At 36.2% G+C, this 17827-nt stretch overlaps 1 protein-coding gene across 1 annotated transcript in view; it reads left to right on the top strand.

Annotated features, from left to right (window-relative positions):
• Nucleotides 1-17827, top strand: part of KCNH8 (potassium voltage-gated channel subfamily H member 8) — a gene marked incomplete at both ends in the record, with an annotated part of 175750 nt that overhangs the window by 115544 nt on the left and 42379 nt on the right. The window contains one exon of the mRNA XM_084207923.1: nucleotides 15697-15894. Coding sequence (XP_084064049.1) covers nucleotides 15697-15894 — 198 coding nt within the window. The remainder of the gene's footprint in view (nucleotides 1-15696; nucleotides 15895-17827) is intronic.

Genomic DNA, 17827 nt, shown 5'->3' with positions numbered 1-17827 from the left:
GTGTTCTGCTGTAAAATATTGGTCTGGTTTCGCTGCTCCAAACACACATCCATCAGGTTAGAAGTGACACGTGTAGATTTATGAATCCTTGTGCAGAACAAGAAAGAACATCATGCTGACTACACTGCTCAGCACTGCACAGATATCATAGTGTATAAAATATTATAGTGCTAGCTCATTCACTAGCAGTGATCAATTGTTCACTTCAGTCTGTCATCTCTCTACCTGAATGTTTAATTTCTTTTCCAATCTGCTTCATTATGTTCTCAATTATCAGTTTTCTTCGTTTTTAGTCATTAGTAATAACAGAACCTATACCTCTAGAAATATGGTCCTTTCTGGTTTTGAAGATGCATCTTTAAGAAAAAGAGTCTCAAAAATACACTTATGTCATGCATGAGTGCTGGTATCTTCAATTTAGCAAAATCAATTTTAATGCTCCCTTGACCTGGGGTACCTGTACTAAAGGTCTATTATTGTGTGGAATAGAAATATCTGTATACTCACCTGTCTAGTTTCTTTGGTGGCTTTTTTGTAGGAAGCAGGGCTGAAAATTCACTGCTAATTAATATTTGAAGGAAATGATTGATGGTTACCACTCTTGTGAAGTATTTGGGGTATCAATATCTGAGAGACTCAGCCAACTAGTTTGGGTGGTTTCTTGCAGCATTATAGAAAATAATTAGCCCATGGAGTGTCATAGAGAAATAATAAATAGGAATAAAGTAGACAACCAAAACAAGATGATCACTTTGAAGATATGAAACTTTTCAAAGTACTCATCTTACGTATGACTACAAGCAGTACTTATTATATTGCACATACTTTGAAAAAGACAAGGTTATACCAAAATTCTGAAGCATTACATAGTGCTGAAACACTCTAGAGCAGTTCAAACAGAAAATTTTAATCCCAGGAGAATATCTGACATTGGAATGCTTTTAAATAGTTTGATTGCCAGTTTTAATCCTTAAAAGTTTTAGTTCTCTGTGAAAATAATGCTTTTATTGTACACACAGTGTGTAAATTTTCCATGAATTCTTTGAGGTTCACAATATCTAGCTTTGTTAGAACAAATACAGATAAAATCATTAAAATCATGAAGAAATTAGAATTAATGTACTATATATTTCAAAATGACCAAAAAACATTTAAAGTCTGCTGGATTTCTTACCTGAATGGTGAAAATAATTTTTGAAGTCAAATGCCCTATGTGAGGCCATATGTATACATATATTTGGAAAAGCTTGTGGTGCAAAATATTAATGAAAGAAAACTTTTTTTTTCCCCTCTAATTGAGTTAGACTTTTGAATATTGTAGAAATGAGGAAAAGTTCACCTGGCTTTTGAAGAAATCCTATTTGCAGATAAACATAGCTATTCATTATTTTTAGTTATTTAATTTAATTTTTAGTTATTTAATAAAAACAGAGGCACATAGTATTTTCTGTGTCTGTCAGTGGGTTAGATTGGACAGAGAGAAATTTAACTGCTGCAAGGGAGTTTCATGTTCAAAACTGTAATCACCAGAATATATGTGGGAAGTATGTGTGGAAGCCTGTCTGCATGTGGTAAAGACCTACACTTACAAATTAACGTTTTGGAAGGGCTTATAAATTTATATTTTAAAATACTCATAGAAATTAAGTTTGTGGAAATTATTCACTTTCTATTTGTAAATCCAAACCAGTGTTTTTGAGGTGCAGGCGTGTGAAGCTAAAATATCACTTATTGAGCTGAACTGAAGCATTCCCTTTGCATTTAGATTAACATCAAGTTGTATTTTAGCTGCTCTGAGCCTTAGTAAGTCTTCCCTGCTGTTCTTTCCTATGGGCTCAGTTCCTTGATTAAACTGTGTTTTCCTTTACACACCGTACTTTGCCTTCTGATTGAACAATTTTAAGCAATCACCAAATAGCCCAGGACTGAGATACCCTATTGGATTTGTAGCCCAGAAAAAAGCAGGCATGAAAGTAGCTTATTAAATGGAGTATGAATTTTTTACACCATTATTAATACATTTCCAAGATTTTGTAACTAGCAAAAAAAAATTTGGACTGTTTTTTGGTCAAAGCTAAAAATCTGGTGTGCGGACTAAGCCCCTGAGATTTGACAATGTGTCCTGTTGCATTGAACCACAGATTATGTGGGTATCATTTATTAATTCTACAAAGCATTTTTTATCTCAGTGGAAAAGCTGTATGTGCACCAATTTCTGCAACCATGACAGAAGTTTTTAGTGCCACACATAGGAGGAAAATCTGCCTAGTAAACAGCCCAGAAGAGGAGGTGTTCCCAAGAGGTAAAATAACGCCAGGATCTTTCCACGTGGCTTTTGTAATGGGAACACCAGAGCGTATAATTAATTGCAAGTTGAAAATATTGTGCATAGAAGCTCTGTTCAATCAATTTGAAGTTACATCAGAGTCTTTAACCCTTTACTGTACTTGGAACTGTAGATCTCTTGTCTGCAGAGAGCCTCTGGGGTTTCTTTTAACCAGTTAGATAGTTGAACCAGGAGTGTCACACGCAATAAATTGGGCCAAACACAGCTTACTCCATCCAAGCCCTGAAAACCTTGGCTGGGTAACTTGTACTAGGGTTACACTACCCTCCTCCGAGAACTTTGTGCAATTTGCTAATACATTAGTGTCTCTTACACATTGGTGTTATAGGAAGTCCTGTTAGGACTTGGAAATTTCAATTTCTGTTGTAAAGCTCATGGCTTGGCTGTTCAAACTATAATTTTTCAATCCAGTTTAAACCCATAAAGCCTTTGCTACGTATTTTGAAATTTTTCCAGCAGCTGCTTCCATAGCTGATTGGACTGCCTCAGCCCCATCACATAGGTAGAAGTCCTAGGGTGCTAGAATGCCATGTTACATTCCAAAGACATCCCATAAAGACTAAAATAGCTTTTCTTTTCTTTTGTAGCACAAGAACGCCTTAAATTTTTAATGTAGAGATGTGCTTTGCATATGTTCCTATTTTCTATTTATTTATCCTTTTTTCTCTGCCCTTTACCAGAGCAGGTGATTGATAAAAAAAGAGTTTTCTGCTGCCAGAATAGAAAATCATTTCTGTACAGAAATGAAGAAATTATTCAAGAGTTTTTCCTTTCCAGTCTCTCTTCCATTTTCCTATACCCTGAAAAATATTTCTGTTCCTTTTCTCCTTTTAGGTGATAGTGCTTAAAGTTATCTAGTACTTACTTTCAGTCAAGCCAATGTGAAGCTGTGAGAGTATGTCAATGAATTCTGCAGCACGTAAAGTTTTTCACAAGACACATTGTGTAAAAGTAATTATAGCTAATTATTTTAAATTGTTTTTCCCTGTCAGGTTTAAGAGAGCTGGAGATAAAAATGCTAATGCTTAGGATTCCCTAATGTCACACACTTCAAAAAGACCTGTCATGTCTGCAGACACAGATGTATTATTGCAGAACTGCAGCAGCTTTAAAAATGTAGTGTACTTTTCCATTGAAAGACCACCTTTCTTCTTTACTTTTTACTCTTTCTTTACATCAAGGCCTTATTACACTGCAAATTCTTGGGGTTTTTTTATTATCTTTAGTTATAATCCAGAGTAACAGATCCCCTGTTGTTGATCTCCCCCTCACAAAAGCCAAATATGTTTGGAACTAAACTACCTTGATTCAAGTGGCACATAATAAAAAAAGAATTGAAAAATGTTACTTATATTCTAGAATCAAGGAATAAAAACACTAAGACAAAGCAAGAGCAAATAAAGTGCTAATACCATTTATCATAGGGCTGCCTGTCAGAGGCAGGTCCCTGTACAACACAGTGGCTCCTTAGACAAGAACACAAAGGAGAATGTTTAGACACTGCTGTAAAATCTATGGAGCAAGCCAGGAGAGGATTGTAGCAAGGGTTAGCACACTTAGCTGTTATCTAACCAGCATGGATGTCAGCAATAAAGAAGACGAGGAGAAATGGATATCATGTAGGCTGCAGCAGTCTATGCTGACCCAAACTGAACTCCATACTGTCATTACCATCTCCTGTGTGATCATGCAGGCCATTCAGATGGAAATTAGCATGGTTTTATTGTAATTCTGCAATTAACCTTTCATTTGCAGTTAGACCTACAGAAGAAAACAGTTTCTGTGCTGAGGCTTCTGTCTGTGTTTTGCCAAACTGGGAGACAGCATTGAACAGGTAGTAGGTGCTTGATTTCTGAAGTGGGAAAGATGGCAGGAGAGGGGAAGGTACCACTTCTTGCATTACTCAGATTTAAAAAGAGGAGTCTGGAAGTAAACAGCTCTACTCTTTCAGACTGCTGACAGTTAGACAGAATGAAAATATAAAATATGTGTAGCAAATGACACTGCTTTTCTAAAAAAATATAGTCCTCTTGATATCTTGCTCTTGCAAAAAAAACAGTACTTTTTTTTTAACAAAGATTTTAAGATATTGATTACCACTGTCACTGCTTCCATGAGAATTTATTTGCAGATTCTGAGTCAGAACTTTACTATATTAACTCTTAGGACTGAGAAATAGTCATAAGAACTGAAAGACTTTATTTTGTATTTCTCTGATGGTGAGACCTGAGCAGTGAGAACAGCAAAGGTGAGATTAATTTGCCAACTATGCCATGCTGCACACACTTAGACACAAAGCTTTGCTAGCAACTTTAAAACTTACATTCTGCAAGGCTGTGTTGCGTGGGAGATTTTGGCATATTTTGATAATAAGTATTTCATTTTAAAGTCATCTCTATTGCTTATGGAGGAGAGTGCTTAGTTCTTTAAAAAGATATGAATAGCCTGCCTGTAGTAGCTCAAAACCTTTTGGGCATGATTTGGACTCCAAACACATAAAGCTGCAAAACAGGTTCCTAACTCTTTAGCTGACACCATAAAAAAAACCCTCATTAGCATCAATATTATTGCAGGAACACCTGGGGTGCTACTTATGGGTCAAGGCCCTCTTGTCTTCATTGCTGAATTAACACAGGATAAAAAGGCTGTTCTTGCCCAAGAGGATATTACAGTCTAAATATAAGATCAGAAAAGCTCTAACAGATGGGTACAGACTGATGGAGCACAGGGAAGCAAAGAGGGCATAGATGGACGTGCTCTTTGCACTGAATGGACCACCAGCACAAATGTGTCTAATTCCAAACTTAGCTGCAGGGCATTTAATAGCCTGGAAAAAGACAGTAACAGCCAGATTGCCTAAGGAGCAGTAATGTTAAATACTGAAACTCTCTCTGCAGTGACACTGTGAGCTTTTCCTTAAAGAAGATGATATTCACATAATTTACATACTTCTGAATATGGTCTTACAAATTTATTTCTCATATTACCTATGCATTTAGATTTGTATGGTTTACCTATAATCTAAAAATTAAATTAACATTATACTATTTTACCAAAAAAGTAGTTAATTTACTTATGCTACTAATTTTTTTTTTTAGTGTAAGAACCCTAGGAAAATATACTGGGGAGAACAAAGCAAGATAATTTTCAAAAAATGAAAAAGTGTTTTTCTTCACTCCAAAGATGTTAATAGCATTGGAGCTGTTTGTAATCTCTTCCTAGTGCAAAATAAAACTTTTAATAAAAACAATAAGCTAGATTAAGTGCTTTGCATGTATTGTCTTCTACTATTGCAGAAAGTTTATATGAAAAATTTCCCCATCTGTTGCCCTGATTTTTTAAGATTTCTAACCTTCTGATGTTGACATCATTGTAGTGAACTTTCTCACACACTTCCTGTAAATAACTCATTGTTTTACATTCTTTTATGGAGGAGGAGAAATTTTATGGACTGTTGGTTTGTCCAGTGTCATTGGAGAGGTGGCACTGTCACCCTCCAATCCACTGTCACTTTTGGAAAATTATAAATGTTGGAGTCAGAAAATAAACTTCCCTTTTTCTTCTTCACCTTGAGAACAGCGGTGTGCACTTGTGTCCTTTCGTGTCCTATAGTGACACCCATCTTGTCCTTTCTTTGGACCTGATGGTCCAGAGGTCTTTCCCAGTCTAGCTGATTCTGTGATTCAATAGTGTAAAGGGAGAGTAAACAGCTGACTTGCAAAAGCAAGAGGGATTTAAATCTCCCACATTTTCAAACATAGTCATCTAACAAATTACTGTTGAGAAGAGCTGTACCAGCTTATCACAGAGAAGAGTTTCAAGAACATTCCTTTTCTAAATGGCTCTTTGATAAATGAGGCAGAAGGAAGTTATGACCTAGTTCTGCAGGAATGCAGGTGCACTGACCATGCACACTGGAGCTTCTTTGCAACAGTAAGTCTAAATGTTTAGAGAACTGTCATAAAATATCAAGAGGAATGTGTTCCTTTCAGGTCTGCTGAGTCAGCTTTTAAAATCCTTATACATAGCTCTTGTATGTAATATAGACAGGTCTCTGCCTTGGAATAAATGTATCTCTACTGTAAGAGGAATCTTTATTACATTATACTGTGAGACAAGCACGGAGGTATATTGGAGTCTTCCTCATAAATGTGAGGAACAGATCTGATTCCTTTAGCCATCCACAGAATACCAGCTGCATGTCCCAGAGATGCAATCTGCAGCCTTACGAGGCAGCAGTGCAGTGCAGGGGTGAGGGGGACAACTCACCCAGAGCCTTGTGGAGGTGATAACCTCTGTGTTCCTGCAGAGCATTAGCTGGGTTTTTGAGACTGTCTTGAAGCTCTGCCCAAAGGGATATATCCCCCCAGTACCACTCCTTTCTTTCTTCTCTCACCAGAATAAACTCTACTTGAAGGCATGAAGTAACTTCTCCAGAAAGATAACATTTTGCCACGTGGTGGAGAAGAAATGTAAACAGCTAATTCACATGAATTATCTACCAAAGAAGCATCTAGGGCTCTGACTGGGATACTTTATCTGGACTCTTCCTCAGGGGTTTCTCACAGTAGGAGAAAAAGTAAAAGTGCAAAACTTTATTTTGCAGACAAAAGAAGATAGGACATCATTTAGAAATTTTAAGAATTAACGCATCTACTACAGTTAGATTGTGGATAGAAATGTGCAGGGCTTGAAATGTGGGAAGCTGTTGGTAATTCATGTGGACTGTGTTTTGTAGAGTGCTTATGTAGCATTTTGCATTAGGTGGAAGATATGCCAAACTCCAGACTCTTCTAACTTGTTGCTAACTAAATATTTTTAAATATAGCTTTCTAACATTGTTTTCTAATAAAATGCTATATTTGCAAATATTTAATATCAGGACTTTTGCTCTACTATTTTTAAGACATGAGTGATTAACCAGAGGCCTTTTGCATTATAATTCTTATGGTGCCTTCACTGGGGTGGATTGCAAGCTTCCCATGGGAGGTACCTCTCCTTGTACTTAAGGCTTCCCAAAACGAAAATCTTAATTATTTTACAGACCGCACCTTGGCAATGACAAGAAATTACTTCCTACAAGGAAGTTTTCTGCATGTCTCGAAGGTGGCAGCAATTTTACCAAGAGAAAAGAGAAATGTTACTTTTTGATTCAAAGTAGTGAAACTTGCAGTTTAGAGTTGAGTTTTATCAGATAATTAAGGCCTAATTTTCAGGTTTTCAGCACTTCTGTGGGCTCAGCTGTATTTTCTTGTTATAAGGAACATTGCAATTAGATCTTAGATTTTTTTTTTTCCTTTTTTAATTCCTTGATTGAGCTCCTCTTCCTACTGAAACTGATTAGTTCATTGAGTATTTATTTCACCATGAAAGTTTCATTTTCAGGGAAAACAATGGGTCAATATCTTGTTATGACTTTGTCAAATTAGATGAGTTAAAGCTCAGTGAAATGTAATTTTTTTTCATGCTACCTTTTAAGGGCACGTTCAATTAGAAATACAACAGGCAATTTATTTACAAAGAGTATTCGTTAGCCTTATAGAAGAATTCATCTTTCAACTCAAATTAACTTTTGGTAGACCTGACAGAGGTTAAGCTTGTATCTAAAGATGCTCTAACACAACAAGGAGTTCACATTTCATTTGGAAAGCTCTTCGGGTTTTGAAAGTATTTAAAAAACATCTGTCTCAACATACATCTCTGGATAGTCAAAAAATTCCCTAAGGATCTTAGGGATGATAAGGTTTCCTCCAGACAATTGTACCTGCAAAGGGTAAGGCAGGCATTCAAAAGGAACCAGATATAAATGTATTCATGTCACCTACCTGCCTGTGACTGCAGAGGTTTGGCATCTTGAATGTCCAAGCCTCATGAGCAATACAGGAACCTTTAATATTTATCTTTGTTTCTCTCTTCTGACTGCATTTTGTCCAAGTTCAAACTTTGTCTGGATGATGTTACAGATGCTCAAAAATCAGTGGTATAATTCCCAAAGTCTGGCAGAAGATTACAATTTCATCTGATTTTTTAATTTCATCCATTAAAAAGAAAAAATTTGAAAAAAAAAAGAAAAATTAGATGCAAGGGTCTGAATTGTCAGCTTTATTAGGAGTGTGTTCCTTGGATTTTGGCTCATGACTATCTCCCTCTTCATGTGCTAATTTGGGAAGAGATATAATAAAAATTCTATCCAGTTTCTCTGCAATGGAAATCAAATGGCATATTTATTGAATCTATCCATTCCTAGTGTTCACCTGAATTTTTATATTCAGGATCCTCAAATTTGCTACTGGTGGATCTATAATTTTGGAGAGATGTCTCATCATGGTTTGTTTCTGAAAGTGATGTGGCTTTGAAATTCTCAGCTATTTTACTTGTAATTTTAAATTATTCCATTTTTGTAGTTTTCATTGTTTGCAAGCTCCCCAAAAATATTCTGTTAATGTTTTCACAGGGATGTTTAAATGACATATATATATAGCACTTACATGAAAGAAGACTATTTTTTTTATGGATTAGACTTTAAAGAGGTGAACATCTGAGATCTGAAGCATGAAATCTTATAAAATGTCCTCTCCCCTCTGAAGATTTTATCTGCTGAATAGAAAGAGGCATAGAGTACTTGATGCAAAAGGGGTTATTTTTCTCCTCTTTGGTTGCATATTAAAGGGGGTTTTGAGGTGTTTGCTTTTTTTTTCTTATTGTCTGTAACATGCACAATCATTGAGTAAATGTGTATAATAAACTCCCATATATGTCTGTAGAAAATCTTGTGTAGTTTCCATCAAAGTAATATCCACATGTCTCACATTTTTGCACTTGAAAATCTACTCAACCAGAGGTTAAGTATAATCTGCTTGTACAAATTTAGCATAGCCCTTCATTACCTGGGTTAGCTGATGCAACCAATGCACCAGAAATTTGCCAGGGATTATGACCTTAACATAGAAAAATGGGGGAAAATACTGAAATAGACATAAACTAGATTTAAATGTTTACAGATAATGGGTTTCAAAGGTAAGAGAAGGGCAATGCTACGATGTGTGGAGGGCAGACACCCCTGCCTTGCATTGATCCAAAGCACTTATCCCCATCCTTGCTGCACACATGGCAGTTCCAAGTCAGCACAGCTGGTGCCTGGGCTCTGCTCCCAAGGTCACACAGGGCAGCCTTGAGAGCACCTCTACCACAAGGACTTCAGTCACAGGCAGTTGAGATAAAATTGTATTTCATATAGGCCCAGTTAAACCTGTTTCTTTGCCATGTCATGGCAAAAATTTCCTTCCACAAAATTTGAATACTGCAGTAGGTGCTCCTTTACTCCTGTAACACTAATAGTCTCATTCATAGCCAGGTTATGTCTTTCTAGTTTAAGGAAAAAAATCATTAAATTCATCACAATATTGAATATACTCTGATAAGGACCATATTTTTCAAAGCTAAAATAAGAGGGATTTATAATAGATTATTTTGAAACTTTAACATTTTTAAGCAGTCTCGGTACTTGAGAAATATGTTATTGTCTTTAGCTATTTGTTTTCCTTCTAATTTTAGGTGTCCACTCTTTGCAGGAAAGTGTGTTAGCAGAATAAAGATCCAGGGAACTAGATTAATGCTAATTATTCCTGATTGTCCTGCAGCCATTATGGTTGTGTCTGTTATAATAATATCGAAATCACTCTAGTTTAAATTTCATGCATTGCCAATTAATTTTTACTTATCTTAAATTATTTTTATCTCAGCTAATGTTCTTCAAATATAATCCTCTTGGCCAGAGCTGTTCCTTTGTACCCTGTACTTGTTGACATACCATATAGACACACTTCTGGTTTCCTCTTGCACAGACAACACTTATTTATTGTTTTATTTTTAAATTCATGTCCTGTATTTTACCAGTGTGCAATTCTGCACATTTAAGCACAGCTGGAGCTGTGTTTTCACACTCTCAGAGCCTGCAACTGTGTCACATGCTCAGGACTGTGTCTTGTTTGGTGGGTTTTTTTGGGGGTGGGGGCAGGTGGGGGGAGGGAAGGGGAAAGGTTTACGAGGGGGTTTGTTTTTTTTTCCTAATTTGTGTGAAATAAAAGCCTGATTTCTGTTCTTCTTATTGACCCAGTCCAGTAAGATCTGGCACATTTACTGTCCTCCAGAAGCAGTGGTATGATTGCTCTTGTCATCTCTGGGGTTCTTTAATCCTAAAACCATCTGCTCTGCTACCTGGGAACCTCCCCTAACTTGACAGGCAAAGCTCCACTATAAATCAAATCTGTAGACAAATGATCAGGTTTTGTGACAGTGAAAGAGTAGCAGCACTATTCCACAGGGTGAAATAGTAGGAATGGTGCTGTTTGGTCTATTAAGAGTCTGGGGAAAAACTACAAATGTTTTAGCAGGGAAAAGTTGCACATGTCAAAAACGTTTTGGCTAGACAGGGATAAAAAAGCTTTGAAGCTCTTGTAAAGAGCCTGAGTAATCACCATGAGAACAGAGGCAATGATTATTCAATAATGCAGTCAACACACAAGAAGTAAAATGATTTCATCTTCTTATACACCTTTAGATTCTGAATGTATTATATCAGTCAGCAACATCTAGAGAGTAACTGTGCAAAATTCTTTGGAAGCAATCTTAAAAATGAAGCTACTGTTTTAATGTCTAATGAATGATAATTAGGGTTTGATATGGTAAAATGTATTCATTATGCTGTTCCGAAAAATCTCATCTCAAATACAATATTAGCTCTGGCCTCCCCTCTTCAAATGAACTTCAGCTATGATACATTCTGAAGAAACCACACAGACAGTTGAGGGAAGTGATTTGGACATCTAAAATCAAAGAAACTGTAATCCCAGGTGCTTTTACCTAAGAAGAAGGAAATTCCCCTACTTGGTCTCTCTTCACAACTGTTCTGCCTTAAGGTTTATTGTGTGGAGGTTAATACAAAGAAATATAGAGATGGATACAACCGAGAATCTTGGTTCATTGAGATCAATAGAAACTTGGACCATTTTCCCCCATTTAAATTGGAAATATGAGATGTTTATTTGCAGATCAGAGGGTGCTGCTAAGTGATGAAAGGGTGGTATGCTTTGCTGTGCAAACCTACAGCTCTAGATCTGAAATTGGGAGCTATCAGCAGTGATCAGGGACTACTGCAGTAGGAACCAGCACAGCTCTCAGGCTACACAGGGATTTTAATTTAAAAATGCATTCCAGTGATGAAGGATCTAATTCCCCTTGTACAGTTTTTGTCTTCTCTTTAATGGCACTAAACTGTTCACTGCAACACACATTAGTAGTCATAGGATAGTGACTTCTGTATTGAAACTTAAAATCTATTTATATCATAAGGCTGCATGTGCTCCAGTTCAGGACATTTTTCTCTTATTATTTCTTTTCAGTTGAGTGAGAAAAAGAAAACTCAGCCTCAGACATACTCCTTAAATATAATTCTCACTAAATACAATCCACAGTGTCCTTCAGTTAATTCCAGCATTTCTCACTACATATTCTCTTTTTCTACTATCAGCTTAGTATTGCTTGCTCTCTCTCCTCACTAGCATGAAATGGCCAAGTATTGTCTGGTCCTGAATAAGGTAGAAATACTGTTTAAACATCAAAAAATGTGTTTATGTGAGAGCAGATAGGCTTTTCTACCTTCATATTTCCCACAGGAATACTTGAAATCCCTAAATTTTTTGTGGAATCATAGCTGAGAGAAGCTCAGCCTTTGTCTCATACTTTCCTCTTTCAGCATCATCACTGCTATTGCTTTCAGACATTCAGGGATGCTCTCAGAGGCACTCCTTATGCACACCTTTTTACTCTTCTTGACACTGTAGTGCAGAATAAACCAGAGACTTTGGGACTTTTTCTAACTGGAAAAGAAAATGTTGCTCCTGTTTTTAAAATAAGTGCTATAGTTAATTAATGCATTAGAAAGTGCAACTAATTTCTAAGTTTTTGAAGTACCAGACAGTATTTTGGTATGTTAAGTGTCTGGCATAAAAGGAAAATCTAAGTAGTAGTATAGAACGAAGCTGCAAATTATAGGGAGTATTGTAATATCCAAGGCAGAGAAAGCACCAAGCCAGGGGAAGGACTGATTTTCTGGATGTCTAGTAAATGAAATAATGTGATTTACATCCAGTCAAAAAGTATGTAATCTATGGAGGTTTAAAAGCTTTTTTTAGGCTTCTGCTGATACTTGAGCACTTCCCAGATATAAGTAAATGAAACTCAATACAGATTCTTACAGCAATTTTCAAAGTAGTCTAATGGAGCTAGATATCCAATTCCTATTGACTTTTCCAATGGGACTTGATTACTTAAGTGCTCTTTTTCCCTTTCAAAGGCCTTCCTCTTAATTATGCTAATTGGTGCTTTAAAATGTTTTCAAAGTCAGAGAGCTGTGCCTAGACAATGCTAATTCTGAACCAGACAAGATTCATAATGCTAGGTTCTAGGAAGCTTCCTCTGACTACAAGGTGTATTTATTTTTCTCTTCTTCCCTGAGGGCACAAATTAATTACTCAAGCTTGCCAGAGAATCTGCTGAGAGCTGTTACCTACAGGAACTGAAGAGAAAAAGGCATTAGTCAGTGATGCTACCTCATGACCATTGGCTGATGAAAGTATTTACACCCAACTGTATCTTGCCTCTACCCTGAAACTGAAAAAAAAAAAATAAAAATGCGGTGCTATCAACAAATATGAGAAGTACAGTTGATCTGGAAGATATTGCAGCATTTTACATACTCTGGCTGGAACACCACTTCATATAAGTTTTTCAGAAGTTCCTGCTTAGGATAATCTCTGCCAGCCAAAATAGAAATGAGAAGCTGTAAACATGGTCTTATCTACAAGTCAGAAAAATATATTTTTGGGGTTTCCCTTTTCAGACATACATTTTCTATTCCAAGTCTAAATCTCTAGATACATTTATTTCATAGATTTTCTTTACATTGTGGGCATTATTTTAGCAATCATTAAGAAATGCTAATCATTGCTAACTGCTGCTGTTATAGCTCAGTGATAAGCCATATATCCTACTGAGGGGATGATTTGTCTGACCTTCAGTTATACCACAGAACTAGGCACTGGAAACTAAACTCATCTCAAATACTGGTATCTTGGCCAGAAGTGTTTGCTAGAAATTGTAAAATTATTATATTGGTATTTTGGTAGTAGAATTTTTGTAGGAATATTCTAGAGACTTCTACTGATTGACACAATATAGACACATATCTTTGTACCTTACTTTTACTAGCAGTATGAATCCTTTAGGAGCAATGATGTTTCAGTAGGGTTGGATGAAAACCTTGAACATAAAGTGAGTTGTGAAGGAGAAACCAATTCACATAATATCTCTCAGTTAAAGAATGCAGTCATCCACCTTTCCTGGACAGCACTGGAAATGCACGAAAAGTGAGAAAAATGGAAATACATGGGCTGAGAATCGGTGGATTTTAGAACACTCTGAGGCAGGAGATTTTCTCATAAAAGGCATATCTGTTACAGTTTTTAAAATAACTTATTTGTTTCAGTTTTGCAGCTGAAACAGTCTTGAGCTGATCTTGAACTTTATGATTGTATTGCTTTATACTAGGTTTAGATAGACCTTTTTTAACTTTGTCCCCTCTCTGCCAGAGATTTTCTTAGGTTTTTATTCTTTACCCTTTATTGTTTATGGTTACATTCCCGACTATAGAAATATAGGAATTAAATCTGCCCTGCAAAGGACCACACTACTGTTGGGGAAATGTAGTGTAATCTCAGAAAAACAGTAGTGCACAGAGTACTTGTATTGACTCAGCTAGGCTCCTTTTTTTCTTTTTCCCATTTTTGCTCTACTTTCATTTTAAATAATTGGGAGCCACAAATATAAAATAGCCCCACTTGATCAATGCTATCTATCCAGGCAAAATCAAGGAGATTTTCATATGCTTTCCTGTCTCTTGGCAAGGTAAAACATCCTTCTCAGTGCTGCCATTGTATCACAATGAAGATTGCTTTCATTTATTCTTTTGATCAAACTCCTTGTCCTGCACAGAGTGGTTCAGCAGGGTCATGGCCAGACCTTGCTGTGCCATTCCCCAGCTCTTCTGGCTGAGCTTTCTCTGGAGGGCAGCATGCCAGAAAGCATGGAGCTGGGCATGGGAGCAACCATGGTTCAGCAGGTCTTCTCTAGGTGCTAAACTCCTACAGACTTTTTTCCCAACTGGATTGGAAGTGCTGGGACAAAAACTCTTAATCTACCCCCTGTTTTTGCAGCCATTCTGTGCAATGAGATTTCCCCCAGTTCATATTTGGATTAATCGAATGGATGAATCCATGGATTCTGACTGAATTCATGGATGCTGACTGAAGTGGAGAGAGAATAATCTTCAGGAGGTGATTCAGTCTATCAAGTCCCAGCTTGCAAAAGGGGGACACCCCGAAGAACTTTTCTAAAAATGAAACACTGTCTGTCAGGATTATTTTCTTTTGGCAGTTCTCCCTGTATACCCAAGGAAGATTCCCAATCTCCCAAGCAAGCTGTTTAACAGGCAAAACTGGGCACACAAATAGATTTTTATCCTTCTTTTTTCCCCAGTCTTGATTTTTGTGAAGCATTGTGTTTATGTAATTCATTCAGGTTGTGTTCGCCAGCTGGATATTTTTTCCTGCATTGTTGCTTTGGGGTTGTTTTGTTGTTTTTTTTCAAATATCTGAAGCAGTAGCTAATTCTGCTTTCTATGGCACACATAGACCCATTTATCAAAATGAAAGGAAGGATTTAATGAACAATTTAGAAAATACTTACTGAAGCATGTTTTGAAAATTAATTCTGGTTTGTAAGTTATGTTTAGTTCTTTGAATCTTTTCTACTGTAAAAAGAAACATGTGAAAAGCTCTGAATATGTAATTACTATTATAATGATTTAGTCTTAGAATGTCAAAAAGCTTTCCAAGCATTAATTAATGGAAAGAACCAAATGATGTTGCATTGTTGCTGCAGTGCTATTAGGTGAAGATTTTTTTCCTTTTAGTCACTTAATGGATTTTATAAATTATATGATTAGACCTGTAATATGCAATTCAAAACCACTTGATTTCAATGCAGAAATACAATTCTTATCATAAAAAAATTGCACATAAAAATAAATATCCCAGGGACACAATACTTAACATGCTGCATAAATTCCCACACTTTAATGTTCTTTTTATTCTTGGAATTATGTGAAGAATATAATGTTTTTTAAGTAGATTTGTGGGGATTTTTTAAACTGTTTTTTTAGTATAATGTAAAGTTTTCATGGTGGTGTCAATATTACTAAAAAGTAACTCTTTTTATGCTTTATTTTGCAGGTTGGCTTCATGAGTTGGGAAAACGAATTGAATCTCCTTATTATGAGAATAATACACTTGGAGGCCCATCAATCAGAAGTGCCTATATAGCTGCCCTGTATTTCACTCTCAGCAGCCTCACCAGTGTTGGCTTTGGAAATGTTTCAGCCAATACCGATGCTGAGAAGATCTTCTCCATTTGCACAATGCTGATTGGGGGTATGTACAATTAAGTGTCATTTAAAACCTTTTCAAGGACTGGGAAAAAGTCAAATAAAAGCTGAAATTTTGCTAAGTTTCTTAAAAGAAACCCCAAACGAACACAGCAGAAAGCTTAATAAATTTAATTTAAAATGGCAAAGTAAGCCACATGCTCATTCATGGTGTCCTTCCTTCTGCTGAGGCACCTGGGTACAACAAGCAGAGATTTGTAAGCCAAGTCCTTTAGGGAAAGTACCAGAACCTCTGTCTATACATTCATCTTCCTCCCACAAGAAAGCTGATGTGCTATTTCATGATGTGTACATTATACAACTCAAAACTGGCACACTGGCCATGAAGGGTAAAAGCAAATCTCTGCTTGAGTGCTCTGTCTTCCCTTTTTCTTTCTGCTGGCTTAACTGTTCTGGAAATACTAGTAGGTGTCTCTCCAGGGCTAGGTGTCAGCTTTGCACGATAAATTCTCCTGGCAACAAGAAATTGGAAATTTGGCACTTGAAAGTAAAAGAACTGTAAGCTATATATTTGCAGCATTAAGTGGTAAAAGAATTTTTCAATGAATTATTTTCATTTCCCTCAGTCCTGAAAATGAGAGGCAATAATATAATGAATCATCCAAGAATGAAATAATTTTGGTTTTCACAATGTCACAAAACCACAAGCAGTTCATGAATTTCTTTTGGCGGTTACATAAAATTATAGCTTTAAAATACACTGTGGTCTCTGTTCTTTGGGGCTTTCACTACATAAAATATGTTGTAATGAAGGAAGGAGTTTTCATTTCTATCAAGAAATCAAGAGGTCTCCTGTATAAGGCAGTGATGAATGTCTAATTCTCTTTAACATGGCAGAGCTTTCATAGAGTAGAATATAGAAGTATCCTATACATTTATTCCGCCCAGTTATAACAATTTCACATGTATTTCTTGTAATATGCTTGTGCATTGAATAAATGGTGAAGAACTAGTCACGTGAGTGGAGTAAGAGGGAACTGATGACTGAAAGGTGAAGTTGCTTAAAGGCAAGCAGGTGGGAGAATGGATTTATATCTGCGAGGGTCCAGTGAACAAGATATGTCCAGGTAAAAAAAGCAGAGCAGGCTGATCTGCAGCTGTTTTCTTGAGGAATTATGTTTTAGACACTATTGAGGAAAACCAAGGAAACATGAAAGAGGTAGAATGATACCATGAAGATTGGTGGGCATACCTTAGAAAACTCTGCTAGGAATAAAGTGCTAATCTGTATGCTAAGAGACATTATGCCTCATCATTTCTTAAAACCTATTTTAGTAAATCTTTTTGGCTGATATTTAATTTTAAAATTCCCTAATAGAAAGTGATGTTTTAAGAAAAATTGGTGTCATTTTTTCAGAGTTTTTGACCAAGCCATTAGTTAATGAAATTTCATTAACTAATGTATAATGGATAGGGTGAGTTAGTTTATCAGTAGTTTTTTCTGTATCACTTTAATGTATGACACTACAAAAAAATGAAATAAATTTACTTAAACCTTGAAAAAGTTGAAGACAGAAAAAAAAAGTGTAAACTTAACAAATAAATTGCATATAGAATACTTTTTTCATATTTACTGGCCTCTTCACATAATTTTTTACGTAGATTTGAAATTTAAATTTTTAAAACGTCATATTCTGAAGATAAAAGATCTTGTGCAATACAGTAAGTCTTCTTAAAGTTGGAAAGAAAATTTACTTATTAAAATGTAACCAGAATTCCTAGGACACCCAGCATCTCTAAAATACTGATCAGATTTGCCCCCTAGCAGGTGATCATACCATATTCTCTCTTATACTCTCCATGTTCTTTCAGCAAATAATGTATATTTTTGTATTTAAGAGATTGGAGGCCCACTCTAGTAGCTCCGGTCCCATATGGGATCAGAGGTGTTCCTCTGTTCCCTAAGCAAAATGTGATTT

Source organism: Fringilla coelebs, assembly GCF_963513975.1.
Source record: "Fringilla coelebs genome assembly, chromosome: 1".
Taxonomy (NCBI): domain Eukaryota; kingdom Metazoa; phylum Chordata; class Aves; order Passeriformes; family Fringillidae; genus Fringilla; species Fringilla coelebs.
Note: the sequence above shows the minus strand (reverse complement) of the source record. Positions and strands in the feature narration are given on the sequence as shown.